Below are 19,149 nucleotides of genomic sequence, written 5' to 3'. Positions count from 1 at the left end.
GGATGTACTTCGTGTGTAACAGGTCTCACTACTAAATGAACATGTACAAGTTATCAAAGGATGCTGTATATACTGTTTATATTTATTTAATATAAATAAATTCAGTTTGACCACAACTTTTGACATTTATTCATTTATTTTAAAATGTAAATTCTCTTAAATTTACTGCCTCTATATTGAGTGTTCCCTCTTAGAATATATCATATCAGCCTCCAGGCATTTTAGAATCAGATACCCCCAGTTTAAATAAAGAAATGATAACTGCTTGGATGCGCTATTCTCATTCCAGAGTTGTACCAAAGAATTATCAGCACATTCTGGCCTTGGTGTTTGCTGTCAAGGAGATCAATGGGAACCCCAGTATTTTACCAAATGTCACCTTGGGATTCCAAATCTGTGACAGTTACTTCAATGAAAGGATGACCCACCAGGCTACTCTTGGTCTTCTTTCTATTCGGGATAGATTTGTACCCAACTACAGATGCAACATGCAGAAAAATCTAATGGCAGTCATTGGAGGACTAGATTTTGATACATCCCTGCACATGTCATCAATCTTGATGATCTACAACATGCCCCAAGTATGAAATTAGCTTGGTGATTTATTTCTTCTTTTTAATCAAGTATTGTGTATCATTAAAGGAACTGTTGTGAACTTAGGCAACAGTTACAGACATTACTCCTTTTTTCATTCATGTTGGATCTACAACATTATACTCGGAATCAATGCACTTAAGAAAAAAAATGAGAAAACTTTGTCCCACCCGGTTTCTGCAAAATTAGATATAAGTTAGTTATAAATCATATATCTAATGGTGTGTAATGCAATTATTGTATGTACATCTACTGTAGGCTAATCAGATGAATAACCCACCAACAGTCTACTGGGGGGGGGGGGGATAAAATATTAAAATAAGAAAGTAATAATACTTTTTTCTTCTTCTTAAAAGACAGATCTTAAATTTACACAGTAATAACACAAATACGTAAAACTACCCAAATATATCTAAGAAAGGTATACAAAATGTATATATTTATTTATTCAATTTCTATAGCTGCTTATCTTAACCAAAATATACCATCATAAACAATGCATTGTTGATTTGTAACTCCTGTCTTTAAATTAACATTCACCTCTGCCCCATATATCCACAGCACTGTTGAAGATAAATACCTCTTTAAAAATTCTGAATGTTTATCATCCTGAATAAAATACTTCCACACTGGATTCAAAGGGATGTTATACATTTTAAATATTGCAAGTTTTTCCATTAGGATAATTTTTAATAATTTGGAGTACCAAATGTATAAAGCTGGAATGCTATTTCCTGAGATAGATACTTTTGTTTCTCCAATTTTAAATCTGATGAGGTCTATTTTTTATTTCTATATTTTTATTTCTCCATCCAACAATGATAGAAGAGATAATTCTAATTCTCTTCCAAAAGACTAATTTCCAGACTAATTGTTGGATCCTTGGAATATCCCAGCAAGTATACCCAGTGTTACTACATATATTTCAATAATGTTTAGATACATACCTCAATATTTTCACTAGATAATTTTAAGTATAATATCAGCAACATATTAGTTTTATTGAATTTCTTGTATTCCTTCCAGAGTCAAATCTTAAAGCTTTCTACTTCTATAAATTTTCCAATTTTTAATCACCAATATTTCCCTAAAACGTCTTGCTTCAGAAATGTTTTAATCTTTACTATTGCTTTCCAGAGATCTTTAATGAAACTTTAATGATTTTTCACCTGCTGTTTACATATTTCCTTTGTTCAATGTCAGAAAGTGGGTTATTGCAGTTATATCTTCATATTTCAATTAAGATGGAAATTTTGTGGATTTTAGCCAATTTAGTACATCTCTATATTAGCTATAATTTCTCTATTAATATAACAGTGTGCTAAATAAAGATCCTATTTCATCTATCATAATTGCCAGAAATCATTACTCTTTGCCTCGTAGCTCAGTTATGGTTCTTTCGCTCCAGATGATCAAATTCAAGCACCTTTTTTCTACCGAATGGTTTCAAATGAAGCTCACCAACATACTGGCATTGTTGAATTACTTCTTCATTTTGGATGGAAATGGGTTGGATTTCTTGCAGTGGATAATGAAAGCGGAGAGATATTTTTGCAGAAACTCCAGCTTCTGTTTGCTCAAAGACACATCTGCTATGATTTCTCAGAGAGAATCCCAAAAGTCACATATATAGAGGAATATATCAACATGCAGAAAAAGTGGATTCACATCCATCAAGTTATAATCAAAAGCAAAGCCAATGCTGTTGTTGTCTATGGAGAAATATTCTCCATGTTTTCTTTACAAACATTAATCGGATTAGGTGAAATGGAAAATATGACTCATTCATCCATGGGCAAGGTGTGGATTATGACTGCTCAGCTGGATTTTGCATCCACATCTTATCAAATGAGGGAGGATATTCATGTTTTCCACGGCTCCGTAAGTTTCACAGTTCCTCCGAGTGAAGTTCAAGGGTTCAAATCCTTTCTCCAACAAAGAAATATTTTTCAAGCAAATGAAGACAGTTTTCTGGAGCACTTCTGGACACAAACATTCAGATGTTTATTTCCAGATTCTAATATGGAGAAACGTAACAGTGAATCCTGCAGTGGACAAGAGAAACTGGAGAACCTTCCTTCCTTGGCCTTTGAAATGAGCATGACTGGCCACAGCTATAGTGTCTACAATGCTGTCTATGTTGTGGCACATGCTTTACATGCCTTGTATCAATCCAAGTCCAAACACAGAGCAGTAACGGAAAGAGAGAAACTGAAGTTTCAGGATCTGCATGCTTGGCAGGTGAGTCCTTTTCCTAGAGATTACCAGAGTTGCAAAATAAAGCTCTGGAGAGCAATGTGCACCATCTTCCTTCCACCAAGCAGATTTGCTTACAGTTTCATGTCCCTTCACCAGAACACAAGTATCACAACTGTTACTGGCATTGTCGCATTGAACGTACAATCATCTGTTAGTGACTATGGGTTATGGTAAAAATCCATGAATTTGAGAAAAAGATCCTTCAATCTTTGGATGGAAAAACTAACTAAATTATTTCTTTGTTTCTATGTCTTTTCCAATGTAGCTGCATCTTTTTCTTCAGTGGGTGGCGTTTAACAACAGTGCCGGAAAAACAGTGTTTTTGGGGAAGCACAAAGAGTTAAACACTGGATTTGATATCACCAACTTAGTCACTTTTCCAAATAATTCCTTTCTGAGAGTCAAGATTGGAACAGTTGATGTGATGGCTTCCCCAGGCATGAGAGTTACCATTGATGAGAACAAAGTGGTGTGGCACCACAGCTTTTTCCAGGTAAGATACAGAGTGGATGGAGATTGGACCCAAAACTGAAAGATGAATCGAAGTGCCATTTATTACTCTTTGCAAAGAATTGCAGTAAAGAACAAGTGTAGTATGTGGTAAATAAGTGAGTGCAAAAGTGAATATCTGAGACAACATGTAACTTGAGGGTAATTTCTTATATACAGCTATCTAGCCCCCTAAATGGGGCAATTGCTAAATCCCTGAATTTTGATCAGGTGACTATGAGGATGTTGCAACATTTGTAAGCATATTTATATGTTGTGTCTGTAACTTCAAATGATCACTGAATAAATGATATTGTTGAGGACTATATGTACTGCTGCTGATTGTATTCTGACATTCTTCTCCAAGAAAGTATCTCAATCTAAAACAATTCAGGAACAATGACAGTATTAAAGGAAAAGCGTTTTAAGAAATTTTATGTTCACACTCAGATATTTACTTAGGGTCTTGAAAGAAAACAATTCTTTCAATCTAAATTTCTTCATGTTTCATTAAAGTGTTGATGATCTAATAGCTTTGATATTGGAACATTAGAACCATGAGTATTTATTGTGTGGAATGTGATATCATTTGTGATTTATTTATGATTTACGTCCATGTTTTTCTTCCAATGGACAGGTACCACCTGTTTCTGTGTGTAACCCAAGCTGCCTTCCTGGTTCCAGCAAAAAGAAGAAGGAAGGGGAAAAATTCTGCTGCTATGATTGTTGTCCATGTCCTCCAGGCAAAGTTTCACCTGAGAAGGGTAAGAGACACCACAGAGGCTTGTCTGCAATGCATCCTTAAGCTGCTATCCTCTTATGTATAGGCTGGTTCTTTGGCCAGGATAACAAGTGATGTACTTCCCAGAGAATACTAATTTTAATTGCTGCATTGCTCTGATTGTGAACCTCTCCTGGCCAAGAAAGAAAGTATCAATTACATTCCTTTCTATAGTTGTTCTTTGAACAACATTTGCTGTCCATGGTTAGACATTTTGCATAAACTACCCTCCACTTTATAATATTTGCTGAATCAAGACAATTTTCCATAGCTCACTTGAATTCAGTGCCCAGAATCAGATAACCCAAATGATAAACGAGTCCCTTGGTTCATGGGAAGACTAGTAAGCAATAACAATAGCACTTATATACCACTTCACAGCGCTTTACATCTTATCTAAGTGGTTTACAGAGTTAGAATTTTGCCCCCAACAATCTGGGGCCTCATTTTACTGATCTTGGAAGGATGAAAGACTGAATAAACCTTGAGCCGGTGAGAATTGAACTACTGGCAGTCAGCAGAACTAGCCTATACTAAATGTATAGTACCCATATGTTACACACTGATTATTTTTTGCACTTGACATTTTCTTGTTGGTTGCATCTTCTGATGGAAAGCACGGAAAGGAGGAGGAGGGGGGAGGAGAATGAAAGAAAGAATGAACGAAGGGGAACTACCATTTTATCTTTCATCTAGTTAAAAATGTCAGTCATTACATTCCTCCTTCATAAAATTAAAGCTTTTCACTAATGCAGAAGTTGAGCTGAGCAAATCTTTATTTGGCCTTGGTGTCCTATTTTTTCCCCCTCAACTCAACTCTGGGGAATCAAGCACACCACAGGCAGACAACTATATGGTATAGAAGCAGGAGGAGAAGTGGGAGAGGCTGAAAGATTCACCACTTCATTGGTTCACCAGCTGAATTAAAATCAAAAAAAGAAAAATCCACATCAGCAGAGACCATTTCAGAAGTGACCAGAGAGCTCTTCGTCCAAATACCAAATAGCCATACAGCATTGCAACCAGTGACTAGAAAGAAAACATATCAGAGCTCAAGAGTAGATGGTTTGAAACAAAATGTCCCTTGAAATGAAGCCTAGACTTGCTTTTGCTAGAAGTCATTGCTTTTGATATGCAGCAAGAAAGGGTGTGTGTCTTTGGGGGGTGGGTGTCCTTCCCCAATGGTCCTTTCCCAATGGGTGGAAGGAGGTGTTGGATGGTGTTGCATATTCCTACCTCTGAGCAGTAGTAGCCTAATTTTCTGCTGGAAAACCTGGTTGTGTGGATAATTCCAGAATTATCCATAGATATATTGTAAATCAGCTTAGTCTATTTTGCTTTGTACCTCTTCATTCTAGACATGGATGTATGTACCATGTGTCCAGAAGATCATTATCCAAACAAGAATAAATCTCATTGTATTCCGAAGACAATCAACTACCTCTCATTGAAAGAACCTCTGGGGATAAGCTTAGCTATTTTTGCTGTTTTGTTTTCTCTGCTCACAGTCCAGGTCCTGGTCATCTTCATTAAGCATCAGGACACCCCAATTGTCCATGCCAACAACCGGGATCTCACCTACGGCCTCCTCTTCTCCCTCTTGCTCTGCTTTCTGTGCACCTTCCTTTTCCTCAGCCCACCCAGAAAAGTGACCTGTCTTCTCCGACAAGTGGCTTTTGGATCCATTTTCACCATAACCATTTCTTGCATCTTGGCCAAAACCATCACTGTGGTTCTTGCCTTCATGGCCACCAAACCAGGATCCAGAATGAGGAAATGGATGAGCAAGAGACTGGCCATTTCCATTGTGTTTTATTGTTCTCTATTCCAAATAGGCCTTTGTGCTTTGTGGTTGGGAATCTCCCCACCTTTCCTGAATCAAGATACACATTCCATTTTTGGAGAAATAATACTTGAATGTAATGAAGGATCAGCCACCATGTTTTACTGTGTGTTAGGTTACATGGGCTTTCTAGCTACAATCAGCTTTGTTGTAGCCTTTTTAGCCAGGAAACTGCCCGACACTTTTAATGAGGCCAAATTCATCACCTTCAGCATGTTGGTGTTTTGTAGTGTTTGGGTATCATTCGTTCCTGTCTATTTAAGCACAAAAGGAAAATACACAGTGGCTGTGGAGATCTTCTCCATCTTGGCCTCCAGTGCTGGTTTACTTGGCTCCATCTTTGGCTCCAAGTGTTACATTATATTATTCAGACCTAATCTAAACAATAAGGAGCAACTAATAAAGCGGAAATGCTGATCCCCCCCCCCCAAATGGCCTCCAGGTGCAGACCATGAATTGTGGTTTGTGAATGTGAGCTCTGTCTCATATCCAAAGCAGGATTTTTCACAGGGACTATATTATAGGCTCCACAAATTACTGAGTGTTAGTATTTTCACTGAATTCTGGTGAAGTTTGTGCTGATTTCTTCTGCCAAGATTCGGGGTTGAATTCATTTCAGAAGTTCAGATGTCATTGTATGACTATCCTTGAGAATGCAATATATACTGCATTGATTCTTTTAATTCCCAATACTAAGCTTTTCCCATGAAAATCCTACCTTGTATTGCTTGACCTGTGAAGCTGCTATAGCTGTTGAGTATGTATGGATCTGTAGGTATTATAGCATACTAATCTCACTGCGGTGTACTGTTAGTACACCAATGGCATCCAACAGTGCATCACTTCTGCCTACATTCTGACAGTATAGTTTACCAGCAGAATAGTTAGGAGTGCAGTGTCCTCCATAATCCTTATGCAGTTGGTTTAGCTAGTGACATAAAAGGTGATCTAACAGTGATCAATGAGAACTATAGCTCCACCCTAAATTTTCAGAGAACATTAGGATGGAGCTATAGTATCCAGCAAGAAGAACATGAGAGACTATCATATCCATGCTGTTCAGATCTTTTTAATCCCATTGTATAGCAGAATCTGAGATGGATGTGGCATAACAATAAATGAAACATTTCCAACACTACTACAGCACCCATAGCATAAACTATGCAATCATAGACAATGGCATATCCTTGCCTATCCTGAAATTTCCATTGTCCCACCACAGGATGCTTTTTAGATGAGACATTAGATGTTTCTCTGTTCATGATATTGAGCTGATACACAAAGGAGTCAAAAGCAATAGAGATCTTAGCAGCAAGAGTATTGTGCAAAGTGTGGTTAATGCTTAATACTGCAGATTTTCCTGGGAAATGGTCTGAAATTCCCAGCAGCATTATGCTTAAGAGCTTTCAGGATATTCTGTCCTTGATGTTTGCTGTCAAGCTGTTCTTTGAAAAACTCACAAACTGGCCTATCATCATTCCCGCTTTTTGAAGTGATTTTGCCAGAGATTTATGGCTGTAGCAAATCTAAACCTTATTTGTATTAATGAATGGTGTTTAAAAAAAAGGGAAAGGGGGGGAAGTGGATGCCTACATCTTGAGAAATCTCTTGCAAACATGACTTGTTAGCATGACTGAATTAAATATAATTTTAGTTTTTTTTAAAAAAATGAACTTAACCAAGAGTATTGCACCAAAGCTCCCCGCTCCTTATTGCAGTGATGGTTAACTAAGTGCTGAAAGTGGACCATGCATGCGCATGCCGAGCACCAGAACCTGGAAGAGAGCAACTGGCCCGTGCACATGTGCATCAGGTAACCCAGAAGAGCAGCTAGTGATGGTGCGCGGGCCCACAGAGAGAGCTCTGTGTGCCAATTCTGCCACGCATGCTGTAGGTTCACCATCACGCCCCTATTGCATTGTTACATATATTTATTTTGAAAGAATATAAGAAATAGATGTGACAAATGGAAGAATCAGTTATAAGTAGTGGATTCCAGTCTGAGTGTCTACTGATTATTGCAGGAAGTGAAGACCTAGAACTGGTTTTGCAATCCAGCAGAATGAAAAAGTTCATTATAAATATCCACCATTCTTCAGCTACGAATTTTATGGGGCTGAGAAGAGCAGGCTTTCACTACGTATCAGAGCAAATGCAGAGCAAATAAAATGCACATGGTCTGAATTTATAAATTATTGAGGGAGCATAATAAAATGTTGTTTCATCAGCCATACTGGAGAGTATGTTTGAATGTGTAGGTGATACAGGGCACCAACCTCATTGCCATATATAGTTTTACGCTCCTATGGCACTTGACAATGCCTCATTTTTGCCTACAATTGGCCAGTAGAGCCAACCAGTGGGACAGCTGAGAGTGCAGTCTCCTCCATCATCCTCATGCAGTTGACTGAGTTAATACCAGCCTAATATTAAAGAGAGAGAAAGCAAAGAAGCACAAGCCGAGAGAATCAACACATTTTCCTTTGATCCTTCTTTCTCATTAGCACCTGTCCTTCCACTCTTTTGATTTTAAAATGCATAAGCGATGATGCTTTTTAAATGAGACATAGAATCTGTTTCTGTTCATAATACCGAGCTGATGTTCAAAGGAGTCAAAAGCAAGGGAGTTCTCAGCAAGAAAAACGGTGCAAAGTGTGGTCAATGCCTACTGCAGATTTTCCTGGGAAATGACCTAAAATTTATAGCCTCAATATGCTAAAGACCTTTCAGCATCTTCTAGCATCTTGATATTGCTGTCAAGCTGATTTTTTAAAAGATCTGGCCAAATATCATTTAGGATTCCACATTTAGAAGAGTTATTCTAAACCATTTTACAATTTCCTACCAGAGGTTTGTGGCTGACTGTGCAGTGACGTGTGGCAAATATAGATCATACTTATGTTAATGAAGAGTGTCTTAAAAAGGAAAAAAAATGAAGTTCATGTCTAAAAATCTCATGGAAAAATGAATTTTCAGTGTGTTTGAATAAAATATAATTTATTTTTTAAAAATGAAAGGCACCAGAATTATTGCACAGAAGCTCAAGACCCCAAATTTTATTGTTACATGATTTTGAAAGAATATAAGAAATAGATGGCACAAATATAACAAACAGGTATATGTAGAGAAATACATTTGATAAGCAACAAATATGAATTGTCATATATTTTGCTGTATCACTAGAAGCTCATATATTTCATATCCATTAAATTAAATTCATTGTCCCTGTTTGAAACTAAAACTAAAACCTCAAACCATTCAAAAAATCTATTGATAGCAATAGTTTAAATTATACATTAAAGATTTGAACTCTAAAATTTTTCAGTGTGGTACAATACCATGAATAAGAGAATAGCCCAAGAATGTTTTCCAATTTGTATTAAATACTATATTGGATTTGTGAAATTATTCTAGACACCAGGTATATTCCCACGATTTAGAATATGAATATGAAAGAATAAGTCACTCTTCATAAAAACAAAATCCTAAATATTTTTCAATAAAAATATAGAGTTCTTGCTGCTGTTAAGGTCAACAGAGATAGTCGAGTGTATTTTGAAGGGCACATAGTTTAATGAAATTAGTAAGAATTTTTCAGATTGGAATTAAATTAAAACTTTCAGCATGTATCTCATTCTGTAATGAATACACAGCATATAACAGTGACACAGGTTACATTTCCTTTACAATTATTAGAAAACTCAGCTTTCATTCTGTTAAGGCTATATGGCTTTGAATTGTCCACATATATTTCAAATGTTTTAAACAGATGGGTAGATTTATTACTCCCTCCCCCATACCCAAGCTTTTCAACAAATAAGCTTTTTGCCTAGCCTTGACCCCTTATGATTCCTCAAGACCTTCCTAACTCCATTATTATTTTTGAATAATTTCTTGTTTTCCCTGGTTTTTATACTTATTCAGCAATTTCAGGTTCCATCTCCTACTAACTAGAACAAATGTGCAGGTCTGAAGAAAGGATCATTTGAACTTGTATAATAGGTGCAAACAGAACAAATGACTAAAATAACTATAACTGTAGCAAATAAATGTACTATGTTTTTGTTGTGCCTATTAAGAAAGAATTGTAATTTGGATATCTACAATTATCCCCACCCATAAAAATAGTTACCATGATCTTAACAGAGAGGACAATTGACTATGAAATTCCGCTTTGGGGCATTTGGGTCATCATGTTTTGGAGGAGAAAAGTTCAGACAAAGAGAATTTCTTCGCCCTCCCAATGGAAATGCAAACAAGAATTTTCCTCAATAACTATGATCATAACTTCATTTAGATTTGGAAGTCAGAATGGGAAGAGGATCAAGAAAGAAAAATTACAAACAATGCAGGAAGAAATAAACTGCAGGTATAAAATAATGAATCTCTAGTGTTGAAGAGAATATTGGTCAGTTTCAGCCTAGGAAGTGAGGCAAAACATACCTTTCCATCAAGGAGAAAACAAACCACCCATAGGGTCCACAAAACTTCAGTGATCAAAAGGAAAATCATTATTTTGTACAGTTTCAAATAAGCCAGACTCAAGTCATAAATAATCTTAACGTCTGTAAACTTTTAATAATGTAGGATCAGTCCTTAAACACGAATTCAAAAATGTACAATATCAAAAACCTGATTCTGAGTTGCCTAAGAGCACTGGGAATCCTGGTTTGTTTGAGGAGATTAAATTTCTTACAGGTTTCCTTTGAAATATTAATGGTGTTGAATCTTATGTTTACAATTAGTTTACTTGTTCACAAATGCAATTATTATACTCTTCTTCTGCCATGCCATTCCAACGAAATCAAACTCTCTGAAATAACTGAAATTCTATTTCCTGGAGAATTAGAATAAGCATTACATTACTCTGAGATTGGGGGGGGAGGGGGGAAAGCAAACATTAATGAAATGAAAATCCATTTTATTAAAAATACAAGACACACATTATTTGAAAATATTGAACAATAATTAGCATTGTAAATAAGAAGAGGAACAGTGAGTCACACTCTGGGACTTGCTATGTACACTGAATACACTGTGATGTGTGTATTGTGAATTTCTTACGATTTCCAATCCTTAGATGTTTTTCTCTCAGAAACATAGTGATGTAGAAACACAAAATCTGATGTAGAGAATTATTGAAATAAATAAATAAATATCCACCTTTTCTCTCATACATACCATGGGATTCAATTGTTTGGCAAATAACTATCTGAATTGCTATGTACAGAACCTTTTAAAAATGTTTGCAAATGTTTTATCTACTTATAAATTTCAGAGGGTGATTATAGTCTTTGCCTGTACATAAACAGATCTATGAATGGAAATGTGGATGAGGGAGCTTTGCTTTTCCTAACTTTTTCTGGCTCTTGCATACATATATACACACATATGGTTTGTGTGATTATATTCTTAGGTATTTTATTTTTGTTTGTTTCTAAAAATTGGAAAGAGAAGACTTTGTGACTGATAGAACAGCTAGCCAATTAATGTCCAATTTTAACCAATTGTTGCTGAAAAGTAATTTATCTAATAGTGAAGGCAGTACATGTGCACAGACAACAATAAGAATACCACTACAATATTCATAAATGTTATAATCTGGAGGTGTACTATTTCTCAGATGTTCCTGCCTTACTAAATTGAGGGTGGGGACAGAGAAAACAAAATGGGCACCTCCATTAATACCAGCCTGTATTGACAAATATTATCAATGCACCAAAAGCAGACCCATCTGACTATTTTCTCTCATGTAGATCAGAGTTTTATTGTATGGAAGAATAGTCAGAGAGTAGCTTATTGCACAAATCCCTGTTATTTATTAATTCATGATTGCTAAAGAAAAAAAAGTCTAACATCATCAAATTGAAACAGTGTAAATTGGAGAAGACATGGCAATACTGCAGTACAGATATCTTAAGGGGAAGGAATGAAAGAGGACATGAAGCAGGGAGAAGAATTAAAAAAAATAGGTGAGTATCAGAAAATTAACATTAGCATCCAAATACCTGAAGTATACTATGATCATACAAAAGCTCAACTAGACATAAGATCCACAAGTAGGATTATTATGAATAATTATGTCTTTAGAGCCCTTGGCCATTGGAGCAGTATCACCAAGAGAGGACTGTAGAGTAGCTAACTCAAACACAGAGTAGCTAACCGTTCATATGCTGCAGAAATTGAAATAATGCATATAATGGCCTCTACATCTGTAAAGCCCAGAAACCAAAATGATTTTCATTGCAGTACAGCTAGAGCTCTGGGATGAATAAAACCAAAAAAGTAGATGGATGTAGAAAAATTGAGAAATAGAATGGAATCAACAGAGGAGAGAGACAGAGGACAAAGAGAAGGAGGGTAAAGAGAGGGGAAAACACAGCCTCTATCTATGAAGCCACAAACAAAAACAGGTAAGCATGAAGAGTCAGTGCAAAGGAAAAGAAATATGAGAAATAAGAACAGGAAAGCATGCATGAACAGAGCAGAAGAAAGTGAATAAGCAAGAGTCAGAAATGTCATAGCAAAGGCCAGGAATTGGAAGTAAGCAAAATGGATAAATTAGAAAGTCCACAAGTACGTGTGGAGAAAAAGGAAAGATGAAAGATAAGAAAAGAGAAAGGAAGAGAAGTGGAAAAAAGGAGAAATGGAAGAATGGAAAAGAAAGTGAGTAAAAGCGAAGAGTAGGTATTGGGTTAGAGAAGGAGAAATGGCTTTGGATACATTCAAGAGAAGCAGAAAATAAAAACAAAAGCGTGAACAGAGAGTAAGTTGGTTTTATTGACTAAATTCAGATTCACTATTAAGTTGATGCTTATTCTAATCTCCACACCTAATTAAAATTTAATTCAAATCAATGGCATTGTCACTAGTACTGCCCCCCCCCCCCCCATTGTTGCCTTAATAAGGGAGATAATTTTAAAAATGGTAATAGACTAGGAGAACAAGAAAAAGGAAATAAAGGACAGGAAACCAAAGAGAGGGGAAAAAGAATCCTAAAAGTAGTTCTTATATTGCAGGGAAAAGTTGAGGACAACCCCTGACAAGAATGGAAAATAAGTGGACAGAGTGAAAAGAGAGAGTGCAGATGGTTGGGCAAATAAAGCTAGAGTAAAAAAGGAAAAAGCACAGTATTACACAATATTAAAAAGCATTTCGCAGCTGTTCAATATAAATGTACGAATGCAATTACTGAGAGAAAATGATCAAAAGATTTTTGAAAATATAGATTCCAGACAAAGTTTTATTAAGGAGATGGTTTAAAGCAGATGACTGGAGTATCATGCATAGAAGTCTTGTGGAGGAGGGATCAGTGCAGAGTTAAATTAGTGCGGGGTGCAGGGAGGATGGAGAGAAGGCAGGCAAGAGAAGAAAACACATGGGCTGTATATAGATTCTATATATAGGAATAGTCTAAATGCTAATAATTTTCTGCATATTAACAAAAATACTTAGGTCCTGATTCAGCAATGGTAGCTTGATAATAGCACAAAAGCTGCATAGCAACAAAGCAGAACAGAAATACCCACTTGCAGCTGCTTCTCAATGAAGTGACAAAATTGATTAGAACATTCTTAGAGAAATTGTGACAAGCAAATGGTGGAAAGGCTTTAAAGAGAGAAGAAAGAAGGACATATGGCAAGCAAGACAAGTGTGCAAAAGAAGGACGTATATACATAGTATTGCAGAGATAAAGAGAGCAAGCAATTAAGTTAAAAAGAGATAGGCAAAGACAACAGAAGAGTGAAAAAAAGTGATGGCCTCAGTAAAAACAAAGATAAATACCAGTACCAACTACAAGACCAAATTAAAATATTACAGCAGACAAGTAGAAGAGGAGGGACAAAATTATGTGAATGGAAAAAAAAGATTATGAAAAAGCAGAAAGCAAAATTAGGACAAATGATACTGGGCTACAAAATGTAACACATTTAAAATGAGTTGGGACTACAATTGCTACAGTTGTTCTCAGTTAGCAAAGGGAGGATGGCGTCTAGAAATGTGAGTTGTATTGCAAAGCAGACCCATTGTCTTGTGTTAGCTTCTGGATTGCATCCTTCAAGGGGGAGAGAAACATAAGATACATGTAAGAGTGCACATAGAAATAGAAAACAAGGATGGGGAAGGGGATATTCAGCAAAACTTTGAAGAGTGGGACTTGGAGATCTCCTAATGATTAATCAATATTGGTTTCCTTGAAATTTGTTATTGCTATTTCATAAAGATGATCAATCTTTTGTCTTGTACTGTCCAATCAGGAAATAATGTTCTCCCTTCTCAGTCCTACTATGAAAGTGTAAAGGAGAGAGGGAGAGGGAGGGGAAGAGAGAGAGGGAGGGAAGGAGGGAAGAAGAAAGGAAGGGCAAAAGAAAGAAAAGAAAGAAGAAAGAACAAAACAGACAGAAAGAAAGAAGGAAAGAGAGAGAGAGAGAGAGAAAGAAAAGGAAGGATCCTTCATTGCGTTTTTGGCTATGTATTATATTTCTTGGATTACTGATAAGTCTGGTAGATCCTCAAACCACAAAGAGAAAAAGAAAAACTGAGAACAAATACAACTCAGAGAAAGAGAAGAACAAAAGCATGCAAAAAATGTGAGGCAAGCAGGCTGGCCCAGCACAGCAACTACAGTCCAGACAAGATGGAAATTTCTTTGCTCAATCCACCCTCTCATTTGTGAGGAATGGTGGTCTCTACCTCCTACTAAACATAATGTAAAAGAGAAGCAAGTATGATAATTCACTTTGCTTCGCTGTCTTTCCCACATTCTGCTCTTTCAAGACTTCTCCCCACTGGCTTACTTTGATACGGGAACAGAACCAGAGGCAAGGGACAAGTTCAGCAGAAGAACATGAAGGTAAGATGGTGGATTAATTTTTATTATTATTATTTTTGCTCTTTCTGCTTGATAAAAAATGCTTCCCCCCTCTTTCTTTACATTACATGGATGAGTATATGTTTAGATAATGTAAAAAGGCTGGGTTTTTGGAGAAGACAAAAAGAAGCAGCAAGAAGAAAATTGCAAAAGGATAGCAAACATTCAATGAAACAGACCAGCCAAGAGGCTGGAGGGTGTAAAATAATGATTCAGCCTAAGCAAGAGTGAGAAAAGAAGAAAGATCAGTGCATCAGTTACCACACAACTCTTGGTAACATCTTTTTTTTGCCTCTGTGTATATCAGATCTCCATGACGCTGCCTCCATCTTGTCCCCAGGCTATGAGTGAGACTGGCTTAAACTGCTTTCAGCTGTCCTGGGAGTAGTTCTTTCCCCATTGTTGAGTTGTAATGCTATCCCTCAACCTGTGAAGCAGCAGAAAGCTATCTTGGCATAAAATGAGTTCTTCCCCTTGCCTGTCTCTATTCTGCCTGTTGTCTTTCTTCCTATTCATGCCAACCATCTAGCTTCCCTCCAAAAATAACAACATGACAGATTTCCCACAATTTGAGGCGGCACTTGATGGAGCACCAAAATGGGAGAAACAGAACTTGAATCCCTGTCTCATTCATGGTGATGAACAAGGGGAAGAGATGAAGGCAAAGTTACAGCTTCTGCAAGCATAATTGCTGTAGAGCAGTTCCACTGAGACATGCATAGCAGCACCTAAGGTTCTCCTAAATTTATGTAGTTTAAGATTACATAAACTTATACCATAAACTTAAGGTATAAGTTTAAAATGATTATACCAGAGTATAAGCATTTAGACAGGAAATGTCCTGTTTTGCAATCTCCACTTGTCTTCTATTTTAAACCATGTAAGGATTGCTATTTCTTACATAGACACACTGGACTCCTAGCATTAGATTATAAATACTCAAGTCAATAGCTTGAGTATTTATATAAAAAATAATTTATAATAAGTAACAGCTTGCTAGTTCTGCCTTGTTTTATCAAAAGCTTCAGAAATGGAATACCGGTATTACCAGGGCATATTGGGTATGTTTAGGTGCAAGTAGGGACAGGGCTTAAAAATACTAGAATCTGGCCAACGCATGCAAAATCCCCCCCACCCCCCGAGGGCATACATGGATGCCACCGTCAAAAGACCTTAAATAGATGCAAACAAAACATTAATGAGACTAATATATAAAGAGCATTCTACACTGGGTTTTTGCTAAATATGAGCAACAAAAGAAGCAAAAAGGGAATCAAGAAAAAGGGGAGGAAACAAAGAGAAAAGGCAAGAATGCAGAAGAAAAAAAAGCAAACAAGGAGAGGTTGAACAAGAAAGAAGAGGCAGTGAGAGTTCAGGAAGAAACAGGCTGGACAGCATATAGCAAAGCTAGAAAGAGAGAGAAAACGTGCCACAAGTACATTTTCAGAGTGATTTAAATTTGGTGCAATGCAAAATGACTTCTAGCCTTCATTTTTAGTTACTGATTATTCCTAAGGAGTATAGGAAGAACTTGCTACAAGTCCAGAAGCATTTTGGCAAGAAAAAAAGTTTTCAAAATGAGCTCTAAAATGGATTGGAGAATGTGTAGCCATTTGTTCTTGAATTACAACTCCCAATCCCATTCAACCAGCATCACAAATTATGAATGTTGAGAGCTGCAGGTTTAGGGTCGCAAGATGAACAGGTCTCATTCTTTCATACAGTAGTTAATATAGTTATAATTAAGTATATTGTAACATACCAAATCTAAGAATTCACCCAAAAATGCACGCAGAAATGAAGCTGTAGTGAGAAAAGTCAGCTAGCAAGCAAGAAAGCACATGTGAATGAGAAGAAAAAAGCAAAGAAAAGCAAAGAAGAAGAAAGCAGAGAGCCAAACCAGAAAGAATCTGCAAGCAGTCAAAGAACACACAGAGAGAAGAAAGAGTGCAATTAAACTCCAAGAAGCTGAGGAACAAACCAGAAAGCAACACAGAACCACAGCAGAGTGAGTTTGCCCCAATCTTCGTTATTGTGCAAAACAAATTGTAAGCCAAGTTTTGTTGTCCATGTGTACAACTGAGCCAATTGTAGTTAGTTAAAAAACCATGGCTAAGCAAACCAGGGTTTAATTTGATGGGTTAACACGGGAACTGTATGAGTCCTACGACTGGGGATTATAAGCAATAGATAAAATCTGAGAAGGAAAAAAACCCTGCTGCTACTGATATGATTTTCTTCTTTATCTCTATTGGTGGCAAAACACTAGACCATACTAAAATGGGATGGAAGGAGCCAGTCACATAGATCTTTCCACCCCTTTTTTAAAAACTTTATCTGGGGAGGCTGTGAGCCAAATAGATTAGTAAAAGAAGGAGTTTGAGGAAGAAAACTACCAAACTGCTGTTCCCATTCAGGAGCTGACTTGGTGAAAAATATGTCCTTTTAAAGAAGGGCTTTCATTCTGCAGGGGAAAGAAAATATCCTCCTGAGTTTGCAGCAAAAAAAAGGATGGAAAGGTTAGGCCATTTGCTTTCCTCCTTATAGCCAACCACCTGTGTCTATCCTGTACTATGTGTAATTTAAACCTCAGCTGGAAAAAAAAAAGTGGTAGTAATCTATGTACACAAATAGAAAGCATGAAAGCAAGGAGAGAGACAAAGCTATAAGAAAACAGTAAGAGGCAAAAGAGAAGAAAAAAGTAGAGAAACAAAGCTATCGGGCAAGGCAAAGAACAAAGTGAATGTGGCCTCAGAGTGAGCAAAGCTTAATGGAAAGCAAAGGCATGCAAAGGAGTTCAAACTATAATATTAGAGCAGAACCAGATTGCAAAAGGAAAAAGAAATCTACCATTTGTTCACTTGGACAGCCATGTCACAACAAAAATGTATTTCTAAATGCCTCCCTTTTCCAAATTATCCACTCATTGATGCTCATTTATGCAGAAATAAATGTCAGAGTGTGGTGTTTATGTTCCAGTAATGCCTTTAAAACATCCTAAATCTCATTTGCAAATCTGATCTGCACATATAGCAATGGGAGAGCAGGATCCAACAGACAGGACGGACTACTATGTCCTGTGCTCATTTCAGTGTGCCGATGGGAGGACCCCAGGTACCAAGAATCCCCTCCGAATTCAAAATGAGCCCAGGAGGAGAAAACCTAACGCAAAATATTTCTCATTCCTATGGATGTTTAGTTTTCCTTGCAGGGATTTAATTTTTATTTGAAATGCAGGGAAGTGTCCTGCAGCTGTAGCCTAGTCTGCACTAGGATAGCCGGGTACAAAAGAAAAAAGGGTTCCTGCATCTTTAATAGCTGTACCAGTGAGTTAAACTGCAGTAGATTCTTGTCCCAGTCATTTAACTCAAGATGGAAACTGTCTGGAACCCTGTTTCTTTAATAGGGATGACTATGCCAGAGAATTAGTTTTTTTAGAAACACGGGTTCTAAGAGAAAGATCAGCCTTTCAACAGCATTGAGGTAGAATAAATTCTAGGAAGACAAGAGATCTTAGTTCAGCCTGCAATTGTAGCAAGAAAGAGCCTTCTTAAACAGGATGGGGCAAAATATTAGTTTAGGAAAAGCAGCATGTTAGGAGGAAAAAATAGATCGTGGAATCAGAAACAACAGGACTTCATATCACACTTATAGCATTTCAGATCAAAGTCCCATACATTCCATTGCTTTTAGGGATAGTGAATTGGGTCAAATAGAAAAAAACCCAACTTTGATTCTTTTAATGTGTGTGTGTGTGTGTTTTGTATTTTGCTTATTTGAGTTGTTTGAGGTACACACAGTTGTTGGGAGTTGGCCAGAATATGAATTTGATTAATAATTACATCATTTCCTGTTATATTTATGCTTACTAAGATTTCAGCCAAAATTGCCAACTAATTCATACTAGAAATGTGATTCATCAAGGGACAACTTTCAAAGTCTCGGGGTGCTCAAGGCAATACAGATACAGTAAATTAAAAAAGAAAAATCCAGCATTACATAATGGCTTCATGAGAGAGTATTCTAAAAATGGCAACAGATTCACCCTATTTTATTACAACATTGTATTTCCTGTCTTCAAAGAGCAGTGGAAAAGCTTGTGTTAGCAGCCAAATCTTTTTAAACAGGGGTAGGCACAAAACCTTTAGGAGACACTTTGAAAATTGCATCACTTCTCACAGATTAGATATTTACTTTGTTCTATCACCATTGACTAAATTGTTTGGCAGTATGAAAAAAAATTAACCTTTTCTCTGTTTCATCCACATTTCCCCACATTAATGCCTATTTATAATCTTAGCCTGCCCATTT

The 19,149-nt window shown here is 36.7% G+C and overlaps 2 protein-coding genes across 2 annotated transcripts; both read left to right on the top strand.

Moving 5' to 3' along the window:
- The first annotated feature begins 269 nt into the window (after positions 1 to 269).
- On the top strand, positions 270 to 3,603 carry LOC106542522 (vomeronasal type-2 receptor 26-like). The gene is made up of 4 exons (XM_087714449.1): positions 270 to 581; positions 1,978 to 2,835; positions 3,119 to 3,346; positions 3,523 to 3,603. Exons 1-4 carry the CDS (start codon positions 270 to 272, stop codon positions 3,601 to 3,603), a joined length of 1,479 nt encoding a protein of 492 aa, XP_087570575.1.
- Positions 3,604 to 4,042: 439 nt separating this feature from the next.
- LOC148046026 (vomeronasal type-2 receptor 26-like) lies at positions 4,043 to 6,383 on the top strand. The gene is made up of 2 exons (XM_087714448.1): positions 4,043 to 4,106; positions 5,482 to 6,383. The coding sequence occupies exon 2, from the start codon at positions 5,484 to 5,486 to the stop codon at positions 6,381 to 6,383; it is 900 nt and encodes a 299-aa protein (XP_087570574.1). The 5' UTR covers positions 4,043 to 4,106; positions 5,482 to 5,483.
- Positions 6,384 to 19,149: the final 12,766 nt, after the last annotated feature.

The sequence above is a fragment of the Thamnophis sirtalis genome, unplaced genomic scaffold (assembly GCF_051295495.1).
Source record: "Thamnophis sirtalis isolate CommonGarterSnake01/CBP01778 unplaced genomic scaffold, rThaSir2_p1.2 scaffold_4, whole genome shotgun sequence".
Taxonomy (NCBI): Eukaryota; Metazoa; Chordata; class Lepidosauria; order Squamata; family Natricidae; genus Thamnophis; species Thamnophis sirtalis.
Note: the sequence above shows the minus strand (reverse complement) of the source record. Positions and strands in the feature narration are given on the sequence as shown.